This window comes from Pleuronectes platessa, chromosome 22, assembly GCF_947347685.1.
Source record: "Pleuronectes platessa chromosome 22, fPlePla1.1, whole genome shotgun sequence".
Classification (NCBI taxonomy): domain Eukaryota; kingdom Metazoa; phylum Chordata; class Actinopteri; order Pleuronectiformes; family Pleuronectidae; genus Pleuronectes; species Pleuronectes platessa.
In genome coordinates, this window is record NC_070647.1 from 18,820,335 (window position 1) to 18,844,807 (window position 24,473).

The following is a 24,473-nucleotide window of genomic DNA, read 5'->3' on the forward strand; positions in this document are numbered from 1 at the left end:
ATCATCTTCAGCCTCATCGCTCCTCCTCTTCATCATCTTCAGCCTCATCCCTCCTCCTCTTCATCTTCATCATCCTCATCCCTCCTCCTCTTCATCATCCTCACCCTCATCCCTCCTCCTCTTCATCATCTTCAGCCTCATCCCTCCTCCTCTTCATCATCCTCACCCCCATCCCTATGCCTCGTCATCATCCTCACCCTCGTCCCATCTCTTCATCATCTTCAGCCTCATCCCTCCTCCTCTTCTTCCTCCTCACCCTCATCCCTCCTCCTCGTCATCATCCTCACCCATTCCTATTCCTCTTCATCATCCTCACCCTCGTCCCTCCTCTTCATCATCTTCAGCCTCATCGCTCCTCCTCTTATTCATCCTCACCCTCATCCCTCCTCCTCGTCATCATCCTCACCCTCAACCCTCCTCCTCTTCATCATCCTCACCCTCATCCCTCCTCTTCATCATCTTCAATCTCATCCCTCATCCTCTTCATCATCCTCCTCTTCATCCATAATCAGTTTGTAGTAAAAACGGATCATTTTATTTCCCTCTAAAAGAATTTTATCAGTTTCTACAACAAACACATAAATTATTCATTAACAGAGCCGAAGAAGTAAAGATTATTTAATTTATTTAATTTATTGTCGACGTCATTTTCTCTTTAAAATATATTTTTAATTATTCAATTTGAAGAATTTCAGATTTTTTATGAATTCATTGATTCTTTTATTCTCTCAGTTCACTTCCGCCTTTATTTGACATCACAGTCTATGTGTGTGTTGCCCTCTGCTGGTTAGAGAAGCAAACTGCAGCAGGACGCCCCGTGCACTGGTGCATCATGGGAATGTGACGTATGAGGACGTCCATCACATAGATATATATTTAAAGGCCTTTATATAAATATATATATGGTCCATCATCCAAACAGACGCTCAGCGATAGGTTGAATTTTACATCAGAGAATTCCTGCTTCCACAAGGATGTTGGTTCTGTACATTCATTTAAATCTATAATCTATACAATCTATACATATATCCTCTATATTATCTGTAAACATGTAGTGTATGTAAACATATATAATCTATAAATGTATATAATCTATATCATATATGAACATTTATAATCTGTAAACATATATAATCTATATAATTTATAATCATATTTAATCTATGTAATATATATACATATTTTATGTATATATGTACCAGTACCTGCTCAGCTGATCAGCCCAGTCTCCCATCACCTCCACTGGCTCCCAGTAAAATACAGATAAACTAATAGATCGACCCGGATATTCGATATGATTCTACTCATCACCGACAAGACCCTCAACTTCCTAAGGTTACAATCAAGTGTGTTTGTGTGTTTGTGTGTCTGTGTGTGTGAGAGTGTGTGAGAGTTCCACCTTAAATAGTATGTGTGCACCATGTGACCATGTTCCTGGAAAGTTCCTAGAAATGCTTCTTTAGTGTTTTCGTTCCTCAGCTTGATTTTCTGTTTGTAGAAGCTCAGACACACACATACACACAGACTCACACAGACTCACACTGAGTAGCTGAGACACACACTGAGACACTGAAATACACACTGAGACACTGAAATACACACTGAGACACTGAAATACACACTGAGACACTGAAATACACACTGAGACACTGAAATACACACTGAGACACTGAGACACACAGACACGGACACTCGGACTCACTCGGTGATTTTCGGTAAACGGGAATAAATCGGCGCGCGGACTGAAGCTCTGACTGACAGGTTGGACCGTGTGTGTGACCCGGACCCGCCAGTACAGGACCGGGACCAGTACAGGACCGGGACCAGTACAGGACCGGGACCAGTACAGGACCGGGACCAGTACAGGACGAGGACGGTGAATGTTTCTGTTCGTGGAGGACTCAGTGACGTTGCTGCGGTTTGTTGGCTTAAAGCTAAAAGCTGTTAGCTAACGGCTAACGGCTAGCTAACAGCAGTTCTCAGGTAGGAGCTGTGTGTGTGTGTGCGTGTGCGCGTGTGCGCGTGTGTGTGTGTGTGTGTGCGCGTGTGTGTGTGTGCATGCGTGTGTCCTTTGGTGTTACATCAGCATGTCTATTACTCGGTAACGGACAGGTGAGGGTTTGACTGACTGAACACTCCTGTGTTCCCCTGTGTGTGTCAGTGCGTGTGTACACACACATATTGATCAGTTTCAATACACACTTGTTATCAGAACAGAAGAACTTGTTGATCACCCTGTGTCTTGACATGTTTTGAAATGCTCTATAATCATACAGTATTTTACAGCTGCCGCTCTATAATGATGCAGTATTTTACAGCTGCAGCCCTATAATGATGCAGTTTTCTACGCCTGCAGCTCTATAATCATACAGTATTTTACAGCTGGAGCTCTATAATGATGCAGTTTTCTACACCTGCCACTCTACAATGATGCAGTATTTTACAGCTGCAGCTCTATAATGATGCAGTATTTTACAGCTGCCGCTCTATAATGATGCAGTATTTTACAGCTGCAGCTCTATAATGATGCAGTATTTTACAGCTGCAGCTCTATAATGATGCAGTATTTTACAGCTGCAGCCCTATAAAGATGCAGTATTTTACAGCTGCCGCTCTATAATGATGCAGTATTTTACAGCTGCAGCTCTATAATGATGCAGTATTTTACAGCTGGAGCTCTATAATGATGCAGTTTTCTACACCTGCCACTCTACAATGATGCAGTATTTTACAGCTGCAGCTCTATAATGATGCAGTATTTTACAGCTGCAGCCCTATAATGATGCAGTATTTTACAGCTGCCGCTCTATAATGATGCAGTATTTTACAGCTGCAGCTCTATAATGATGCAGTATTTTACAGCTGCAGCCCTATAATGATGCAGTTTTCTACGCCTGCAGCTCTATAATCATACAGTATTTTACAGCTGGAGCTCTATAATGATGCAGTTTTCTACACCTGCCACTCTACAATGATGCAGTATTTTACAGCTGCAGCTCTGTAATGATGCAGTATTTTACAGCTGCAGCCCTATAATGATGCAGTATTTTACAGCTGCCGCTCTATAATGATGCAGTATTTTACAGCTGCAGCTCTATAATGATGCAGTATTTTACAGCTGCAGCCCTATACTGATGCAGTGTTTTACAGCTGCAGCTCTATAATGATGCAGTATTTTACAGCTGCAGCTCTATAATGATGCAGTTTTCTACACCTGCAGCTCTATAATCATACAGTATTTTACAGCTGCAGCCCTATAATGATGCAGTTTTCTACAGCTGCAGCTCTATAATGATGCAGTATTTTACACCTGCCGCTCTATAATGATGCAGTATTTTACAGCTGCAGCTCTATAATGATGCAGTATTTTACACCTGCCGCTCTATAATGATGCAGTAATTTACAGCTGCAGCTCTATAATGATGAAGTATTTTACACCTGCCACTCTACAATGATGCAGTATTTTACACCTGCCGCTCTATAATGATGCAGTATTTTACAGCTGCAGCTCTGTAATGATGCAGTATTTTACACCTGCCGCTCTATAATGATGCAGTAATTTACAGCTGCAGCTCTATAATGATGAAGTATTTTACACCTGCCACTCTACAATGATGCAGTATTTTACAGCTGCAGCTCTATAATCATACAGTATTTTAAAGCTGGAGCTCTATAATGATGCAGTTTTCTACACCCGCAGCTCTATAATGATGCAGTATTTTACAGCTGCAGCTCTATAATGATGCAGTATTTTACAGCTGCAGCCCTATAATGATGCAGTATTTTACAGCTGCCGCTCTATAATGATGCAGTATTTTACAGCTGCAGCTCTATAATGATGCAGTATTTTACAGCTGCAGCCCTATAATGATGCAGTATTTTACAGCTGCCGCTCTATAATGATGCAGTATTTTACAGCTGCAGCTCTATAATGATGCAGTATTTTACAGCTGGAGCTCTATAATGATGCAGTTTTCTACACCTGCCACTCTACAATGATGCAGTATTTTACAGCTGCAGCTCTATAATGATGCAGTATTTTACAGCTGCAGCCCTATAATGATGCAGTATTTTACAGCTGCCGCTCTATAATGATGCAGTATTTTACAGCTGCAGCTCTATAATGATGCAGTATTTTACAGCTGCAGCCCTATAATGATGCAGTTTTCTACGCCTGCAGCTCTATAATCATACAGTATTTTACAGCTGGAGCTCTATAATGATGCAGTTTTCTACACCTGCCACTCTACAATGATGCAGTATTTTACAGCTGCAGCTCTATAATGATGCAGTATTTTACAGCTGCAGCCCTATAATGATGCAGTATTTTACAGCTGCCGCTCTATAATGATGCAGTATTTTACAGCTGCAGCTCTATAATGATGCAGTATTTTACAGCTGCAGCCCTATAATGATGCAGTGTTTTACAGCTGCAGCTCTATAATGATGCAGTATTTTACAGCTGCAGCTCTATAATGATGCAGTTTTCTACACCTGCAGCTCTATAATCATACAGTATTTTACAGCTGCAGCCCTATAATGATGCAGTTTTCTACAGCTGCAGCTCTATAATGATGCAGTATTTTACACCTGCCGCTCTATAATGATGCAGTATTTTACAGCTGCAGCTCTATAATGATGCAGTATTTTACACCTGCCGCTCTATAATGATGCAGTAATTTACAGCTGCAGCTCTATAATGATGAAGTATTTTACACCTGCCACTCTACAATGATGCAGTATTTTACACCTGCCGCTCTATAATGATGCAGTATTTTACAGCTGCAGCTCTATAATGATGCAGTATTTTACACCTGCCGCTCTATAATGATGCAGTATTTTACAGCTGCAGCCCTATAATGATGAAGTATTTTACACCTGCCGCTCTATAATGATGCAGTATTTTACAGCTGCAGCTCTATAATGATGCAGTATTTTACACCTGCCGCTCTATAATGATGCAGTAATTTACAGCTGCAGCTCTATAATGATGAAGTATTTTACACCTGCCACTCTACAATGATGCAGTATTTTACAGCTGCAGCTCTATAATCATACAGTATTTTAAAGCTGGAGCTCTATAATGATGCAGTTTTCTACACCCGCAGCTCTATAATGATGCAGTATTTTACAGCTGCAGCTCTATAATGATGCAGTATTTTACAGCTGCAGCCCTATAATGATGCAGTATTTTACAGCTGCCGCTCTATAATGATGCAGTATTTTACAGCTGCAGCTCTATAATGATGCAGTATTTTACAGCTGCAGCCCTATAATGATGCAGTATTTTACAGCTGCCGCTCTATAATGATGCAGTATTTTACAGCTGCAGCTCTATAATGATGCAGTATTTTACAGCTGGAGCTCTATAATGATGCAGTTTTCTACACCTGCCACTCTACAATGATGCAGTATTTTACAGCTGCAGCTCTATAATGATGCAGTATTTTACAGCTGCAGCCCTATAATGATGCAGTATTTTACAGCTGCCGCTCTATAATGATGCAGTATTTTACAGCTGCAGCTCTATAATGATGCAGTATTTTACAGCTGCAGCCCTATAATGATGCAGTTTTCTACGCCTGCAGCTCTATAATCATACAGTATTTTACAGCTGGAGCTCTATAATGATGCAGTTTTCTACACCTGCCACTCTACAATGATGCAGTATTTTACAGCTGCAGCTCTATAATGATGCAGTATTTTACAGCTGCAGCCCTATAATGATGCAGTATTTTACAGCTGCCGCTCTATAATGATGCAGTATTTTACAGCTGCAGCTCTATAATGATGCAGTATTTTACAGCTGCAGCCCTATAATGATGCAGTGTTTTACAGCTGCAGCTCTATAATGATGCAGTATTTTACAGCTGCAGCTCTATAATGATGCAGTTTTCTACACCTGCAGCTCTATAATCATACAGTATTTTACAGCTGCAGCCCTATAATGATGCAGTTTTCTACAGCTGCAGCTCTATAATGATGCAGTATTTTACACCTGCCGCTCTATAATGATGCAGTATTTTACAGCTGCAGCTCTATAATGATGCAGTATTTTACACCTGCCGCTCTATAATGATGCAGTAATTTACAGCTGCAGCTCTATAATGATGAAGTATTTTACACCTGCCACTCTACAATGATGCAGTATTTTACACCTGCCGCTCTATAATGATGCAGTATTTTACAGCTGCAGCTCTATAATGATGCAGTATTTTACACCTGCCGCTCTATAATGATGCAGTATTTTACAGCTGCAGCCCTATAATGATGAAGTATTTTACACCTGCCGCTCTATAATGATGCAGTATTTTACAGCTGCAGCTCTATAATGATGCAGTATTTTACACCTGCCGCTCTATAATGATGCAGTAATTTACAGCTGCAGCTCTATAATGATGAAGTATTTTACACCTGCCACTCTACAATGATGCAGTATTTTACAGCTGCAGCTCTATAATCATACAGTATTTTAAAGCTGGAGCTCTATAATGATGCAGTTTTCTACACCCGCAGCTCTATAATCATACAGTATTTTACAGCTGCAGCTCTATAATGATGCAGTTTTCTACAGCTGCAGTGTTGAACCCTTTGTGATTGTTCTTATTTATCTCCAGGACCTGGATAGAAACCCGGGGCTCCATGTTTGAGCTGTGGGCCTGACGCCGGGCTGAGGTCGATTTGTCCGATGAACTTCCAGTCGTCCGACTCAACAGAAACTATCCAGAGCAACAGACGAGTCGATAACAACCTCAGAGCTGTTGAATCAGACGAGAGCCACATCGCCTCAGCCATGAAAGAGCTCAGGAACACAGGTGACAACCACGAGTTCAGTCTTTTTATATGTATGAAGATGTAAGTTCAAATCAGAAACTTTTGGGAAACATCCTTAGGTCTTTGTATGTCTGAGATTCCCTTAAAGAATCAGTGATGTCATCAACTTGGATTATTTTCCTCTCATTAAACTACACACGTATGTTCCATGAGTCTCTAACGTGTGGTTGCTCTGTCTCAGGCTGGTACTGGGGAACTCTGACCGCCGCCGAGGCCAAAGAGATCCTGCAGGACGCAGCTGAGGGCACCTTCCTGGTGCGGGACAGCTCTCAGAGGGACTACCTGTTCACCATCTCCGCCATGACATCGGCGGGTCCCACCAACCTGCGGATTGAGTACAAAGATGGTAAATTCAAGCTTGACTCTGTGGTTCTGGTGAGGCCGAAGCTGAAGCAGTTTGACAGCGTGGTCCACCTGGTGGAGCACTACGTCATGCTCTCCAAGAGCAGCGACAACACGACAGCAGACCCTCAATTCTCAGCAGCGGCGGCGGCGGCGGCACCCAACGGCACGGTGCAGCTGCTGCTCACCAAACCTGTGTACACCGCTACGCCAGCGCTGCAGCACCTGTGCCGCATCGCCATCAACAAGACGACGCGGCAAGTCCAGGATCTGCCGCTGCCCAACAGACTGAGGGACTATCTGACAGACTACGCCTACAATGTGTAGACACAGAGCGGCATCAGCTGTGTGCAACGCCACCTGACCTCGGATCAGTCCCATCATCGGTGCCGACAGGCCGGTCAGAGCCACAGGCAATAATTGCCGGGGAGTCGTCATGGAAGCAGGCGGAGTTTGTGTGTGATGCAGACGTTAACACAGAAACTGACCACGAGCGACACATCAGGCCCAAGATACACACTCACAACCTGCACACACACTTAACCGGTTTCAAATTAAAACTCATCTAAAATGCTTTATGATCAATAACCTATGACCCAGGTCTGTGGTTACATCATGTAACTGTAGCTCTATGAAATCGAATTATGAATTTGTTCATACATCAAATGAATCTGAATGTTTAAACAAACTTCATGTCGCTCTGGTCAAATGTTATCACGGTTGAATATAAGCCGACCTCCGGCCTCCTCTGGGTCGGGAGGGATCAGTCCTCAGCTATAGATCCTGGACGCTCTGGTCGTTAAACGGTCGCTCTCTCAGGTAAAACACGACTTGTTGCATGTTTGTTCACAGGTTCGATGCTCATGTTGATGATGTTCTTCTTCTGTTATTTTCTATAATTGCTCTGTGGCTAAATGAGTAAATGTATATTTTGTATAATTGCTCTGTGGCTAAATGAGTAAATGTATATTTACTGAAGGTAACAGGAAGTACAGATGTTTTGTACATATCACAGCTGTTTGATTTTTATAACCTATTTATTGATGCTGTCACACTGTGTGTTTGTACAGAAGCTGAACACACAGCGGGTTCGGGGCCTCTGTCAAACATGAGATAAATAAAGTTTCATATGGTGCTTCATCAAGTTTGTTTCCATCACTTTTTACCCAAATCTTTATACTGTCTTTTTCTTTCTTTTTAGTTTTCAGTGGTCATATCGACAACACTGCAAACATTGTAAAATTAAACAAACCTTTTCATACCATCAATTATATGACAAATTCTATTTAATTCTTTTTTTTTGTATATTTATTTACAAAGGTCATCATTTGTTTTGTGGAAAACAACATCTGCCAGAAAAGCGAAACAAATCCAGGTGAAAAGATAAGGAATGCAAATAAATATTATTGTTATTATTGATGACATTAGTTCATATTTAAGTGATACATCACCAGTAAAGAGTTTTCAGTCAAACTCTTGGATTATGGGGATTTAAAACTCTTCGAAATAAGAAGAGACAATTGCCATTTTAAGTTTACTGCTGACGATATAAAATAAAAAATTTTACCGAGATAATTCTGGAGTATGTAATAATACAGAAGAATGTAGAAGAGTTTAAATCAATGTAATATATCTTAGCATTATCTTATTATTGATTTTAGCAGAATTATCAGTGATTTGAACTAATTGATTTTCAGGTTTGAACGTGTAAGCAGAAGGTTCCGCTTCGACATGTTTCCAGTCGGACACAATAACAGTGCTGCAGCTGTGGTCCGGGTGGTTTTCACTGTGACATGATTAAATGTGGAGATAACGAAGGGACTCGAACTGTGACATGGACCCGGCTCACCGAGCCGTTCTCCGGAGGAACACACGCTTTCTGTCAGCGGAGCTGCAGGTCAGCGACTCCATCGTTCCGCTTCTGTTCCAGGACGAGATTCTGACGGAAGCTCAGGTGGAACACATCGAGTCCCAGGCCACGAGCCGCCGGAAGACGCTGCGGCTCCTGGAGCTGCTGCCCCGCAGGGGGCCCCGGGCCTTCCGCTGCTTCCTGCGGGCCCTGGACGACTTCAGCTGGGTCCGAGAGCGGCTGCTGCTGGACCTCCACACCCCGGGACCCGGGGCTGAACAAGGAGCTGGACCAGGACCAGGAGCTGGACCAGGAGCTGGACCAGGACCAGGAGCAGGTGCTGGACCAGGACCAGGACCAGGAGCTGGACCAGGAGCTGGACCAGGAGCTGGACCAGGAGCTAGACCAGGAGCTGGACCAGGAGCTGGACCAGGAGCTGGACCAGGACCAGGAGCTGGACCAGGACCAGGAGCAGGTGCTGGACCAGGACCAGGACCAGGAGCTGGACCAGGACCAGGACCAGGAGCTGGACCAGGAGCTGGACCAAGACCAGGAGCAGGTGCTGGATCAGGACCAGGACCAGGAGCTGGACCAGGAGCTGGACCAGGAGCTGGACCAGGACCAGGAGCTGGACCAGAAGCTGGACCAGGAGCCGGATCCACAGGTGAGGCCCGGGTGGGAGAAAACACCCCAGAAGTTAGTTAGTTATTAAGTTATTAAGGTTAGTTAGTTATTAAGTTATTTAGTTATTAAGTTATTAAAGTTAGTTAGTTAGTTAGTTATTAATTTATTAAGGTTAGTTAGTTATTAAGTTATTAAGGTTAGTTAGTTAGTTAGTTATTAAGTTATTTAGTTATTAAGTTATTAAAGTTAGTTAGTTAGTTATTAAGTTATTAAGGTTAGTTAGTTAGTTAGTTATTAAGGTTACTTAGTTAGTTAGGTAGTTTGGTAGGTAGGTAGTTAGTTAGGTAGTTTGTTAGTTCGTTAGTTAGTTCATTAGTTAGTTAGTTATTAAGTTATTAAGGTTACTTAGTTAGTTAGGTAGTTTGGTAGGTAGGTAGTTCGTTAGTTCATTAGTTAGTTAGTTCGTTAGGTAGTTTGGTAGGTAGGTAGTTAGTTATTAAGTTATTATGGTTAGTTAGTTAGTTAGTTAGTTATTAAGTTATTAAGGTTACTTAGTTAGTTAGGTAGTTTGGTAGGTAGGTAGTTAGTTAGGTAGTTCGTTAGTTCGTTAGTTCGTTAGTTCATTAGTTAGTTAGTTATTAAGTTATTAAGTTATTAAGGTTACTTAGTTCGTTAGGTAGTTTGGTAGGTAGGTAGTTCGTTAGTTCATTAGTTAGTTAGTTCGTTAGGTAGTTTGGTAGGTAGGTAGTCAGTTATTTGGTGAGTCAGTGGGTTACTAAGCTAGTCAGTTATTAAGGTTAGTTAGTTAGTTAGTTAGTTAGTACATTAGAGATTCATTTAGTTATTAGGGTCCCAGGTGTTTCATTAAATTCCAGTTTTCAAACCTAAATTAACGTAATTATTTTTAATATCTTTCTCACGTGACTCATTGACATATCAGATTTGTTTGATTTACAGCTTCTGGTATTAACATGAATATGAATATTTGAACACATGTTTTATATAATAATAATTTTCATATACAATTTCAAAAGCTTTTAAATGAAATAATACAGTTCAACAGTGGGTCCGATGACTTGAAGGTTATGGGGGAATCCTTAAATATTCAATTTTATTTAGTTTATTAGGACATTTATACAAATAGAGGGATTTCTTTGGACTCGTTGGTTGAAGTCTTCAGAGGAAAGAAGCCGACTGCACCGGGACAAAGGAACCGTGGATCTGTAAAGACTCTCAGACCTCGGTGGAGACGGGAAATTCAGATTCATGGAAGAAACGTCAAATTAAAGCAGCTGAAATATTGATTTCTCAAATGTTAGCATTTAAAACCATCATCTGAAAACTCAGTGGTTGGATTCGTAAACATGAACCAGATTATTGATCATGTTGAGATTAAATCCAACTTGACAATATCTGCTATCAGCTGGTGCAGCGGACCAGTGGAACAGCGGACCAGTGGAGCAGCGGACCAGTGGAACAGAAGCACAAAGAACACGTTTGTTCTCAAACGCAGCAGCTTCACTTATTTATAGAAGACCTGAGTTCATGAGTCGACTGAAGAAGATTTTGTGTTCCAGCCCAGGAAGTGAAGAAGAAGAAGAAGAAGAAGAAGAAGAAGAAGAAGAAGAAGAAGAAGAAGAAGAAGAAGAAGAGGAGGAAGGAGTGTGGTGGACATCATCACACCATGTGACGCTGTGGATCACAGGTGGAGATGATTGACGACAGAAGTTGTGCGGTTGCGTTTTCTGTTGTCGAGCAGATTTTCCTGAACAAACACTTTGAGGTTACAATCGGTGACAAAGGTCCAGCGTCACGCTGACCCACAGAAACACACATCCCTCAGCCACGCCCCCTGCAGACCAGCTGAAGTACTGTTTTCCTCTTGTTTTTGTCGATGCTGTCGTCCAATGAACGCAGACGCAACAGAACACCCCCCCCCAGTCACTGCCACATACTGAGAACTGATGTTACAGCACAGAGCCTTGACGTCAGTGTCAATAAAGATTAGAATTCAATCCTGGGAACCTTCAACAAAACAAAGTGAACAAAGACGACCGGTCGTTTTTCACAATAAAAGCAGATTCGTTCCAGTTTGATTCTGACGATTTGTCTGCTCCAGAGAAAATGTTCATTAAATAATTTGTGACAGAAAGAAGGAACTCAAATACCTCCTAGAAGTGTCAGATTAAACCTCAGATTCAGACATTTTAATCCAGATTAAAGTCAGGATTCAGATATTTAAATGTACATGTATTGATTTAATTCAGATTCAGTGGTTGATGCTATCTTCTACATGAAGACTTTAATCCCAGATTTCAGTTTTCCTCCACAGCTCTTCACTCTTCCTCTAATCTCACATGTCTCTCTGCAGACGACCGGCCGCTTCCTGAGTCGGTTCTCCAGAGGGTTCCTTCAGATCGGGAGTTGTCCCGGCTGGCGTCTCGACTCGGAGCCGAGTGGGAGTTGGTGCTGATGGATCTGGGTTTGTCGGCGGAGGCTTTGTTTCGCTGTCGGTCCGATCATGGGCTCAGCGCTCACGGAGCAGCGCTCGCCGGCCTGGTTCAGTGGAGACGATCTGAGGGGAAGAGAGCCAGGGTCCAGAGGCTGCTGGAGTCTCTACAGGCTGCTGACGTCCACCCGTCTGTCCTGCAGGACGCCCTGATCTGAGGCACCAGCTGACCACAACGCTAGAACCAACGCAACCATGGACGCTCAGCGGGACAAGAGCGATTGAAACAGTGAGGACGAGACGTCTGAGTCTGAGACAAGAGAGGACACGTTGCTTGTGTTGAGGTTTCATGCAGCCTCCTGGTAAAATGTGTGTAACATGTCAGAGTGAGTCCATGAGAGGAACCAGCAGGACAATGTGTGGAAGCTTCCCAGTGAGCGAGTGGACGTGTTGATGAGGTTTCTAACACGTGACGTGAAACTAGAAGAACACAAACATCTCAGGATGAAGAAGAGGAGCCGGACACGTAGAAGACGAAGACGTCCACTTGGAAACACGAGGAGATTCCAGATCTTCTGGTGATGAGGGCCGACGCCGGTGTGGACGAGATGTAAACAACAACACTGATCTGTCCACAGCAGAGTTTATATGACATGTCCCGCCTCCTGCTGCTCTACAGGCTCCTCCCCTCTACCCAGGCCCCGCCCCTCACCTGGATGTTCCCACATGTTCCTGTTGTTGTGAACGAGTCGGACCCAACAACCTGCCGCTGCTTCACAAACACCAACTACACAACACGTCCTGAGAAGATTTCCTGGAGTTCTTCGATTTTATATAAAAAAATGTGTGGACTGTTCATTTAAACAACATAATTAAATTGGGAAAGAGTTTTTTTTACTTCAGTGTTTTTTTTATTAAAATCATGTGATGTCATCAAACCAAATAAAAATCATATAAATTCTACTTTAATGTTTTTTTTCTTTTTTCTTTTCCAACAGATTTTACAAGTGTTCCTGGAACTCATCTGAAATGATGTCACGAACTTTGAGTCTGAGAAACACTACACACACACACACTCTCACACACACACACACACACACACACACACACACACACACACACACACACACACACACACACACACACACACACACACACACACACACACACACACACTTCATTAATTCCTCAACAGTTCCTGCTGAGTTTCTATTGGCCTCTGAGATTTAAGGTGGACTGGAGAGATAGAGAACCTGAAGTGTCACTGAGCTGTGAAGCTGTTTCAGTCTGAAGCTACGATTCAACACTAAATTCAGATCTCTGAAATCATCCATTTAAAGATAATCAGAGAATAAAGTCAGGAAACAACAATTAAAAAAGCCAAGTTGATTAAGAAGATTGTTATTGTTAAAGAGACAAATGTTTTCTGACATAAACTGGAGATAAATGTGTGACACGTCTGTTGTGTTACAGTGTGAAGGTGTGTGACAGTGTGTGACGTGTGTGTCAGAGTGTGACTGTGTTTTACAGTGTGTTAGTTTGTGTCAGTGTGTTACAGTGTGTTAGTTTGGACGGTGTATGTGAGTGTGTTTGTCAGTGTGTGTCAGTGTGTGTCAGTGTGTTACAGTGTCTTAGTTTGGACGATGTATGTGAGTGTGTTTGTCAGTGTGTGACAATGTGTTAGTTTGGACGGTGTGTGTTAGTGTGTGTCAGTGTGTGAGGTGTGTGTCAGTGTGTGACAATGTGTTAGTTTGGACGGTGTGTGTGAGGTGTGTGTCAGTGTGTGAGGTGTGTGACGGTGTGTAACGTGTGTGTCAGTGTGTGTCTGTGTGTGACGTGTGTGTTTGCGTGTCAGTGTGTGTCTGTGTGTTACAGTGAGCATGCCATCCTCATGTTGGTCTTCACAGTTTCTCAGAAAGACGAGAACATTGAGTTTTATCCTAATTCTTTTAGGAGTTTTATTATTAAGAGCTGCTGACGGAGACATTTCATTGTTTAACTGCTGGAATCAGACACACACGTGTCAAACAGTCCCACACACACACACACACACACACACACACACACACTGTATGTGACCCTCATCGTTTGACACGTTGTGGTTGACCCTGACATTGTAACCCAGACAACAACAATGACCAGCAGACAGTATCTGTCATACATGTACATGATGTGTTTATTGATCATTGTTTTGAAACGGTCTGAGGGTATACTTCATTCAATACTCTACATTGATCTTTATGTAGTCTTTTATATTAAGTATTATTATGTAACCATTCTTTATATATAAGTGTCATTAGTCTGTTGTATTTTGATTCTAGATATACAATAATAGTATAATATAATACATTATAACAATTTTGTTATATATATATAATACATTATAATAACACTTGTGAAACACCCCCTGGGGCCGACAGGGGGCAGCAGTCAGCGCCACAGCACTACATGGAGAGAACAAGAGAAGAAGAAGGTGTGGCGGTAGTTTGACTGTGAGCTAATGCTAATGCTAGCTGCTAACAACACTTCTCTGACTCGGTGAGTTTATTTCCTGTTTAACTCCAAAACGTGACGTCGGTCAGACACTTGAAAGAAGACTGAGTTCACTGAATGTTGAACTGGTTCAGCTGAATGTTGAACTGGTTCTGTTGAACTGGTTCAGCTGAATGTTGAACTGGTTCGGTTGAACTGGTTCAGCTGAATGTTGAACTGGTTCGGTTCGAGGAGGAAACGTTCGAACCAGACTCGCGTTGAAAATCTGTCGTTTGATTTGAGACGACCAGGAGAAACGTGACGTAGTGAGATGGGTTCGTCATGTGGCTGAGCGGGTTCGGCTCAGATCCAACACGTCATCAAGTCCAGTCGCTTCACAGAGAAACTCGAGCAGGATCAGATTCAACCTGGTGACGTCACGTTAATGGTCAAAGTTTTAAATGTTCTGCAAACTGTCAGAATCTAAACATTTATTCCATCATATTAAAGTTACTAAATACTTATACTCAAGTACTTTAAGTACATCAGTACATGAAGTACTCCAGAGGGAAACCCTGTTTACTTGGTACATTAATGATTCATTGGGCAGAAAGTTTTATTTTACTACTTTTAGTGACAAACCTGAACAAGAGTGAATAATAGGAAATCATATCAATCTCTCCACGTTTAATTCAGTCCAGTAAATTCACTCCTTGTGTGTAAATAGTCAAATAGGAAGGACCCAGATATCGAGGATCTTTGTTGTTTTTGCTCTGGAAGCAGTTTCCCCCCCACCTGGTGCCTGGTGTGAGACAGGAGGCCGTGAGACAGGAGGACGTGAGACAGGAGGACGTGAGACAGGAGGCCGTGAGACAGGAGGACGTGAGACAGGAGGACGTGAGACAGGAGGACGGGATGGAGTCCACCGAGAGCCGGTTCGCTCACCTGCTGCAGCCCATCAGAGAACTCACCAAGAACTGGGACGTGGACGTGGCGTCGGAGCTCAACGACTACTTAGAGGAGGTAGGGGGGGGGGGGGGGGGGGGGGGGGTGCAGGTTCAGGGAGGAAGCTGGTAAATTACATTAAAAAGACTTTGTTGTTGTCACTCTGTGTTTTGTTTTACAGGAAAACAACACTTCTGTTGGTTGGTGGAGAAGATTTCAGCAGATTTCTCTTTTCTTTCTTCTCTGTGTAGTTGGATGAAATGTGCATCACGTTCGATGGAGGAAAGTTCCGCCTGAACTTTGCCGAAGCTGCGCTGCTCATCCAAGGCTCCGCCTGCATCTACAGCAAGAAGGTCGGACCGCAGGAGGACCTCATGTCAGAGGGACGGGTCTGAGGCGCCTGACTGAACCTGTGTTCTGGTTTCAGGTGGAGCTGCTGCACAGCCTCGTTTATCAAACTCTGGAGTACATCAGCGACAGGAACAAGAAGTAAGAGTCCGATCCATCAAATATCCAATGTTCCCTGATTAATGATTTTCTTAACGAAGCTTCTCTGACGCACTTCGACCACAGACGGAACAAACAGTCGTCCGGGTCCCAGGAGGACGACGCAGCAGCGGGTAGTCGTGACGAGGATGAAGACGAGAATGTGGTAAGAAACACGAGTCTAACAGTTTGAATCAAGTTTCATTCAACCATCCATGTCTGAAGCATCCCGTTCACACCGCTGCTGCAGTGGCTGGCACAAGGCATTGTGGGTAATGTGGGGAGTGGCCGTCAGCATCTGAGACAGTTGTGGATTTTTCTGTTTCAGTTCACGACCCTGGAAATCCAAGTCACAGAAACCACACAGAAAACCAGCGTCGACAAGGTCGGTTCATCCTCTTGTGACTCTGCACACTCACAGTTTACCTGTAGATAAACATGAGTCAGCTGAACCTGGATCAGTTCACCTGGAGTTCAGTAGGATCTGTTTCTGTCTCAGACGGTGAACGTGATTCCTCTTCCTCCTGCATCTCTGATTCCTCCTGAAACTCACGAGAAGAACAAACTTCCTCTCATCAGGTCAGAGTCTACACACCTTTCAAAATACACAACTCTACACAAACGTTATCGTTTAAAAACTGAAGACAACACTGACAATCACACTGTGTGTATGTGTGTGTCTGTGTGTAGTCTGAAAGGCGAGGTGCTGTGCAGTCAGAAGGATTTCAGGATGAACTTGTACATCCCAGGAAACAGGGACATGATCCTCCTCAGATCCAGGTCTGAAGAGGATTCACTTCCTGTCCGGTCTCTGCATGTTCCTCATGAGGCAGATGATCAGCAGCTGGAGGAGGAGGAAGGTAAATCCATCACAACTCAACAGCTGGTCCACAATCCAATTCATTTAATTCAATTATTTAATATTTGAATTATTGATCAGTACTCAGTCACTCTTCTCCAGTCAGAAATACAAAATATAACCCTTCATTACTTCTGTATGAATTGAATTTTAAGTATAATTCTACATGGTCATTGATGTCGTTTTTTAATTAACTTTATCCAGGAGGTTTGGATGCAGCTGGAGGTGATGGAGGTGCTGGAGGTGCTGGAGGTGATGGAGGTGATGGAGGTGATGGAGGTGATGGAGGTGATGCTGCAGAGAACTTCGTCCCTTTAGACGACATCATGGAGCTGGACCAGGAACCAGAGGAGCACGTCAACAGACACCAGGTCTCCGGGTTGAGCTGTTCTCTGATCTGCTCTTATCACCCAAGCTCTGGAATCTCCTCGTCTTTCAGACTCAGGTTGATTTTTCACTGTGTGTCTAAACTTTACTGTTTGTTTTTAAATGTGTGTCAGGCTCCGAGCGACGGGCGGATGATTCGAGAGCGCCGCCTGGTGGAGGCCGACCAGCGGCGGAGGGAGGAGGCGCCCCCTGCTGTACGTTCACTCATCTGTCAATAACACACTTCATGATCAGAACAGAGAATCTCCTCAAATCTTATTTTGATTACAGCTGAATATTTTATAAAATGTTGACTCAGTTTTTCTTCAGGTTTTGTACTGAAAGTGAAAAATGGATTCCAATTAATCAGAATTATAATTTTAAAGGTTGAAACTTTCTCTTGTGAAATGACCACTTTGTTATTGTACATAAATTAAATATAGTTTATTACAACTTGAGTGAAATTGATGATCTCAAAGCATCGAGCTTTTATTCTTCTTATAATCAAATTGCAGCTTGTTTCTCAAAATATTGAAAAATGGAAAATTAAGTTTCGCAAAATATTACAATTCTGTTTGTAAAAATTACAACTTCATTGTCAGGATGTTAGAACTTCTGTGAAAAATCACAATTCTATATTTGAAATCTTCTGACTCAATCTTTATAACGTTTAAGTTCCGTTACCGATGAATCATCAACCTTCGTCGTGTCTCTTCATGACAAGAGGTCGGCCGTTTGGAAATGTGATCAATTTTCAGAAATGTGATTTAAATGTTTGTTTCTCACTTTCAGGTGAACATCTGGACGTTTCATGATCCGTATGCTGTTCTCGGTGAAGAGAAACCGTTAAAACAAGGTGGACATGAACATTAAGAGGAAGACAGAATTGTTGTTGTTGTTGTTGTTGTTGTCGATGACTGAGTTTGGGATTTTTTCATCAGAAAAATGTTACAAGGTTCCGGACGGCCTCGACGAAAGAGGAAAGAGGAAACGAAGACGAGCGTCTCCACTTCAGGACTTCAGGAGCTGGTTCAGAGGAACCTGTGAGGAACCACCCTAACCTTCAGTTTAATATCTCAGTTTAATATCTCAGTTTAACATCTCAGTTTAATATCTCAGTTTAATATCTCAGTTTAATATCTCAGTTTAATATCTCAGTTTAACATCTCAGTTTAATGTCTCAGTTTAATATCTCAGTTTAACATCTCAGTTTAACATCTCAGTTTAACATCTCAGTTTAATATCTCAGTTTAATATCTCAGTTTAACATCTCAGTTTAACATCTCAGTTTAACATCTCAGTTTAACATCTCAGTTTAACATCTCAGTTTAATATCTCAGTTTAACATCTCAGTTTAACATCTCAGTTTAATGTCTCAGTTTAATATCTCAGTTTAACATCTCAGTTTAATATCTCAGTTTAATATCTCAGTTTAATATCTCAGTTTAATATCTCAGTTTAATATCTCAGTTTAATATCTCAGTTTAACATCTCAGTTTAATATCTCAGTTTAATATCTCAGTTTAATATCTCAGTTTAATGTCTCAGTTTAATGTCTCAGTTTAATATCTCAGTTTAATGTCTCAGTTTAATGTCTCAGTTTAATATCTCTGTTTAATATCTCTGTTTAATATCTCAGTTTAATATCTCTGTTTAACTGCTGTGGTCTATTCATGTTGTTTTGTCACAGTTGATCCTCCGGAGCACAAACTAAAAAACGGACCCAAGTTTATAGGTTTGTTTTATCTGGTTATACTTTACAGATGTTTTAGTTGAACAGTGAAAACACAATCACAGGTCACCTGTGTGTAACCTGTGTGTAACCTGTGTGTAACCTGTGTGTTGTATTGATTCCCACAGACCTGAACTACATATACGTGAAGACACTCAAAGACAAAGTGAAGACTCAGAGAAGAATCTACAGACAAACTGTGAGTTGCTTCACTCGTTATTTAGTACTAGTATTTAGGATGGAGTGGGCGTGGTCAATGCTGTGATGTCATCAGGGTGTGGTGGTTTCTGATGTGGAGCTGCGGAGGACGTTCCTGCAGCTGGAGGAGGCGGGGCCAGATCGGCAGGAGGAGGAGCCTGTGCACGGCTTCAGACACCCGGAGCTTCTGGGTAAACCTTCTGCAGTTAAAGATGTTTTATAGAATTAATGATTACACACTCTCACAGGACACGTGGTCGATGTGACACTGATTCAATGAATATTAAAAAGGTGGAGACGACGACAACTCCGACAACGACCACGAAGCGTTTCCTGACGACCCCCCCGCCGAGCTGGAGGGCGGAGCCGACGAACTAGCAGCAGGTAAAACGTCAGAACCACGGTGATCTCAACTTCCTGTTTCTCCAGACGTCATGTGACCCGTGTCTCTTCTCTGCAGACGCTCTGAGGGACGAGTTGAGTTACGAAGACCTGGTGAAGCTCCGTGTGGCAAGTGACAGCAAAACATCCTCAAAGTGAATCCTCCATCAATATGAATATGAAACGTATGAAAAGTTGACACATCTTCTGAATCCTGTTCTTCAGGAGCAGCTGGTGGTGAACTGTCGAGGTTACACTCAGGAGACGGCTCTGTCCCGACGAGTCAAAGCCTGGGAGGACAAGGTCCGGCCTGAACTGGACCTGCAGGTACAACACTGTGTCCTCCAGCCTCATGTCTCTGACCTCCACCCTCACGTCTCTGACCTCTACTGTCCTCCACCCTCACGTCTCTGACCTCCACCCTCACGTCTCTGTCCTCTACTGTCCTCCAGCCTCATGTCTCTGTCCTCCACCCTCACGTCTCTGACCTCTACTGTCCTCCAGCCTCATGTCTCTGTCCTCCACCCTCACGTCTCTGTCCTCCACCCTCATGTCTCTGACCTCGACTGTCCTCCACCCTCATGTCTCTGACCTCGACTGTCCTCCACCCTCATGTCTCTGACCTCGACTGTCCTCCACCCTCATGTCTTTGACCTCGACTGTCCTCCACCCTCATGTCTCTGACCTCGACTGTCCTCCACCCTCACGTCTTTGACCTCGACTGTCCTCCACCCTCATGTCTCTGTCCTCGTCTCGGTCCTCCACCCTCACGTCTTTGACCTCGACTGTCCTCCACCCTCACGTCTCTGTCCTCCACCCTCACGTCTCTGTCCTCCACCCTCATGTCTCTGACCTCGACTGTCCTCCACCCTCATGTCTCTGACCTCGACTGTCCTCCACCCTCACGTCTCTGACCTCGACTGTCCTCCACCCTCACGTCTTTGACCTCGACTGTCCTCCACCCTCATGTCTCTGACCTCGACTGTCCTCCACCCTCACGTCTTTGACCTCGACTGTCCTCCACCCTCATGTCTCTGACCTCGACTGTCCTCCACCCTCACGTCTTTGACCTCGACTGTCCTCCATCCTCACGTCTCTGACCTCGACTGTCCTCCACCCTCACGTCCTGTTTGTGGTGTCTCTCTGCTTCAGGAGGATCGTCCCGTGTTTGACATCCGGGACTACGGAGACCGGATCGTCCGAGCGCTGGACGCCGTCGGTCACCACAGGACGTTCTCGTCTCTCGTCCACGGGCTGGACAACTTTGAAGCTTGTAAATATCTGCTGGCTTCACTGCAGCTGGTAAATCCAACGCTCGCTGATCTGAACCATCCATGACACCTTCACACACACAGGTACACACAAAGACATGAATGTGTCTCCGTGTCTCTTTCAGGCAAACGACTACACGGTGGACATCCACAGCTCTGAAGGTCTGGACTCCAGTTTGGACTCGATGGGTTTGACTCTGCTCAGCACTGACAGAGCGACGGACAGATTCAAGTCCGACGGCTTCGGTCTGAAATCATCGGAGTGAGTTCACACTCGTCATCGACTCACGACGTTTTAATTCACCACGAACTCAAGCTTCACCTCGTTTCCTGATTTTAATCTGAACTCTGAAAAATCTGTTAACGTGATTCACGTGACGAAAACGACATGAATCATGTGTGTGCTCTGAATTCAAATGTGCACATAAAGTGTTTTACTGATGAGATTGAACCGGAGCTCTGTCGCTTCAGGTTTGAACTTTGTTTGTCAGATACAAACTGTCAACAGGTGATGATTCAGTGGATCAAAGCACGTAACGTTTTATTTTCATTCATTCATTAATCTGGATTTTTTTTGTTTTGTTTCTAGAACAGAAAACTTATTAAATCTCTGAAAAAACTGTACTCAGTATTTCTTATTATTTCTGCATTAATCATTAACTCATCATTAATGTCAGAAACTCATTTCTAGGTTATTTTCACAAACTCCGATCGATCAGCAGCAGAACTTTTCTCTCACGTCGCAGCTCAACTCGATGAGACGACTTGAGTTCATGTCTGAAAACACGTCTCCTGTCCAGACTCCTCCAGACTCACTGAGGACGTTCAGAGTTTGAATCGTCCGGTCGAACAAACTGAACAACTTCAGATTTAGAATCTTTTATTGTTATTTGATGAAACCGAGTCGGACAGGAAGTGTCGTGTCTCAGCGAACTCCTCCGAGCTTGACCTGGTTCCTGACGTGGTTCTTGACGCTCTCGCCGATCTGCTCCTCATTCTTGGTTCTGTTGTAATAATCGAGGAAGAGCCCGTCAGGACTGATCAAGTAGATCAGGATTGTGTGATCCACGATGTAGTCTCCGTCCTCGTCTTTGGGTCCGGGGCTGGCGTACACTCTGTAGTCCTGCCCCGCGTGTTTCACCTCCTCTGGTGTTCCGGTCAGTCCGATCAGACGGGGGTGGAAGTCTTTGACGTACCGGTCCAGCGCCGCCACGTCGTCCCTGTCCGGGTCCACGGTGATGAAGAGCGGCTGGACGGGCGGCAGCGAGGTGTCCCGGTCCAGAGCCGACACCACCGCGCACATCTTCTCCAGCTCTTCGGGGCAGATGTCGGGACAGTGCGTGAAGCCGAAGTACAGAAGCACCCAGCTGCCCAGGAAGTCCTGCTTGGTCCTGCGCTGCCCCCTATGGTCCAGGAGACTGAAGTTCCCCTGGCCCACAGCCACCTGCCGAAGCTGCTCAATGCGCTGGCGCCGGAACCTCTGCTGCTTCTCCTCGTACACGTAGCAGCAGGCGGCCAGCACGCCGCCGCCACACAGCAGAGTCACCAACACACGAGTCCTGAGCTTCAGCTTCGCTGCAGAAACCGACGAGTCCCCCCCCGCAGACAGGAGGCGCTGTGGAGCAAGATGAGGAAGACGTCCTCTCGGTCTGACGAGGACACTCGCTGAAGTTAGAGACGGCGAGGACACAAGTGTCTGCTGGACCCAAGGAAGACGCAGTCCACCCACAATGCACCGCAACACTGACATCTTTAAGACCAGTTCCTGCTCAGACAAGACAAGAGAAGTAATCAGATACTTTATTGAAATAAAAGTACAAGTATTATTACCAAAGTGAAAGTATGAGAACATGAACTGAGAGAATAAGAGTAAAAGTAAATTTTGCAGTGAAAAGAAAAGTCAGTATAAAAACATTTTATATGTATAATCTATAACTGAACTGGAATTTATCAATATATTTTTCTTCTAATCAATGAGTTTTTTAAATGTGATGTGAACAGTTTTAATTTGTTTATTTTTACCACAAAATATTCAATTCATCTAAAACAAAAGTGCAGATTAATCGATGATGGAAGTTTAATGCACATTTGATACTTTGACCTTTGACCTTGAGTCACTTCAGAAGACGACGTGAACTGAGTAAATTAGTTTCTTTATTATTGACAAGTTATCAGTGGATTCAATTTCTACGATTTATACTCAAACATGAAATATCTGTAAAAAGTGTCAAATTCATTTGAACTCAAACTGAACAAATGTTGATTTATCATTTTTATATTTTAAATGATTTAAAATTTGTACAAAACCTTAATGCTCACCTGTCCTCAGCTGCGTTCCCGTCAATCACCGGGTTCTTCAGAGGATTCACACCGACAACACGGAACAGACTCTGGTGGAGGCAGCAGGACCCGGTGGGACCCGGTGAGACCCGGTGGGACCCGGTAGGACCCGGTAGGACCCGGTGGGACACAAAGAACTCCGCGGTAGTTTAGCGTGACGCTGATCCTCCGGCACCGTAAGAACCGGGAGAAGTTCCCGGGTCACCTCGAGTCCAAACCTCCGCAGACAACATGTAAGCGATCAACTTCCGGGTGATTAACACGTGACCTGCATCCTAAGGAAACTGATTTCCGTTCGTCTCAGCTGATTCGACAAAAATCCTTCTTTTATTCTGAAAGACCGGAAAGGCTCCTCTAAAGATTATTTTTTTACCAAAAGGAAAACCAGATATTATCAAGTAGTAAAATCTAACGTGAATTCACGTTAACAAACTTTAAAAGTTTATTTTATCAGCAGATTCGTTCACAGCTGTAACTTACAGATCCGCCACCAGGTGTCGCCACTTGGCTGAGTCCAGATGAGACAGTAGAACAAACGAAGGTCACAGTGAGATAAACTTCATACACGTTAATAACAACAGTCACTTGCTGTAGTTTTGTTCATTATTGATTTTTGTTTCATACTTTTTTATAGCATCTGATTAACTTTTCATAATGAGATGATTATGTTTGAATCAAACGTCTGAAATGTGATAAGACTTTCTGGCTCGTGATTGGTTGGTTCAGATCCTGTCTTCGCTCGTCCTCACGGCTCCGCTTCCCTTTGTTTGTGTTGATCTCAGACCAGCTGACGTCTGAGCCACAGATCAGAGTGAGCACGAGTGAACACACAAACACTGATGACAACTCCTCTTCTTCTGCTCCTCTCCCCCTCTTCTTCTCCTCTTCTCCTCTCCTCTTCTTCTGCTCCTCTCCTCTTCTTCTGCTCCTCTCCTCTTCTTCTCCTCTTCTCCCCTTCTGCTCCTCTCCTCTTCTTCTGCTCCTCTTCTCCTCTTCTTCTGCTCCTCTCCTCTTCTTCTGCTCCTCTCCCCCTCTTCTTCTCCTCTTCTCCTCTCCTCTTCTTCTGCTCCTCTCCTCTTCTTCTCCTCTTCTCCCCTTCTGCTCCTTTCCTCTTCTTCTGCTCCTCTTCTCCTCTCCTCTTCTTCCGCTCCTCTCCTCTTCTCCTCTCCTCTTCTTCTGCTCCTCTCCTCTTCTTCTGCTCCTCTCCCCCTCTTCTTCTCCTCTTCTCCTCTCCTCTTCTTCTGCTCCTCTCCTCTTCTTCTCCTCTTCTCCCCTTCTGCTCCTCTCCCCCTCTTCTTCTCCTCTTCTCCTCTCCTCTTCTTCTG

General features: G+C 43.7%; 4 protein-coding genes across 8 annotated transcripts; 3 read left to right on the top strand and 1 right to left on the bottom strand.

Moving 5' to 3' along the window:
* The first annotated feature begins 1,315 nt into the window (after positions 1-1,315).
* On the top strand, positions 1,316-8,316 carry socs2 (suppressor of cytokine signaling 2). Its single transcript, XM_053414726.1, has 3 exons — positions 1,316-1,983; positions 6,618-6,815; positions 7,016-8,316. The coding sequence occupies exons 2-3, from the start codon at positions 6,689-6,691 to the stop codon at positions 7,501-7,503; spliced, it is 615 nt and encodes a 204-aa protein (XP_053270701.1). The 5' UTR covers positions 1,316-1,983; positions 6,618-6,688; the 3' UTR covers positions 7,504-8,316.
* Positions 8,317-8,933: 617 nt separating this feature from the next.
* cradd (CASP2 and RIPK1 domain containing adaptor with death domain) lies at positions 8,934-13,061 on the top strand. The gene is made up of 2 exons (XM_053414725.1): positions 8,934-9,689; positions 12,021-13,061. The coding sequence occupies exons 1-2, from the start codon at positions 9,011-9,013 to the stop codon at positions 12,314-12,316; spliced, it is 975 nt and encodes a 324-aa protein (XP_053270700.1). The 5' UTR covers positions 8,934-9,010; the 3' UTR covers positions 12,317-13,061.
* A 1,471-nt stretch (positions 13,062-14,532) lies between these two features.
* On the top strand, positions 14,533-21,432 carry ncaph2 (non-SMC condensin II complex, subunit H2). Of its 5 annotated transcripts, none has more exons than XM_053414730.1 (21): positions 14,573-14,636; positions 15,351-15,389; positions 15,420-15,593; positions 15,767-15,868; positions 15,943-16,004; positions 16,089-16,167; positions 16,330-16,386; positions 16,501-16,580; positions 16,692-16,861; positions 17,065-17,231; positions 17,361-17,441; positions 18,019-18,082; positions 18,168-18,269; positions 18,917-18,961; positions 19,087-19,157; positions 19,233-19,347; positions 19,448-19,540; positions 19,617-19,666; positions 19,763-19,864; positions 20,690-20,839; positions 20,934-21,432. In XM_053414730.1, the coding sequence occupies exons 3-21, from the start codon at positions 15,486-15,488 to the stop codon at positions 21,072-21,074; spliced, it is 1,839 nt and encodes a 612-aa protein (XP_053270705.1). In that variant the 5' UTR covers positions 14,573-14,636; positions 15,351-15,389; positions 15,420-15,485; the 3' UTR covers positions 21,075-21,432. The 5 variants fall into 5 exon arrangements, with proteins under 5 accessions (XP_053270704.1, XP_053270703.1, XP_053270705.1 ...); XM_053414731.1 differs by having other exon boundaries at positions 14,594-14,636; positions 15,354-15,389; XM_053414729.1 differs by having other exon boundaries at positions 14,533-14,636; positions 15,351-15,593.
* On the bottom strand, positions 21,324-23,891 carry LOC128428530 (protein SCO2 homolog, mitochondrial). The gene is made up of 2 exons (XM_053414733.1): positions 23,128-23,891; positions 21,324-22,573 (listed from the first exon to the last, which is right to left on the bottom strand). Exon 2 carries the CDS (start codon positions 22,556-22,558, stop codon positions 21,734-21,736), a length of 825 nt encoding a protein of 274 aa, XP_053270708.1. The 5' UTR covers positions 22,559-22,573; positions 23,128-23,891; the 3' UTR covers positions 21,324-21,733.
* Between the last annotated feature and the right edge of the window lie 582 nt (positions 23,892-24,473).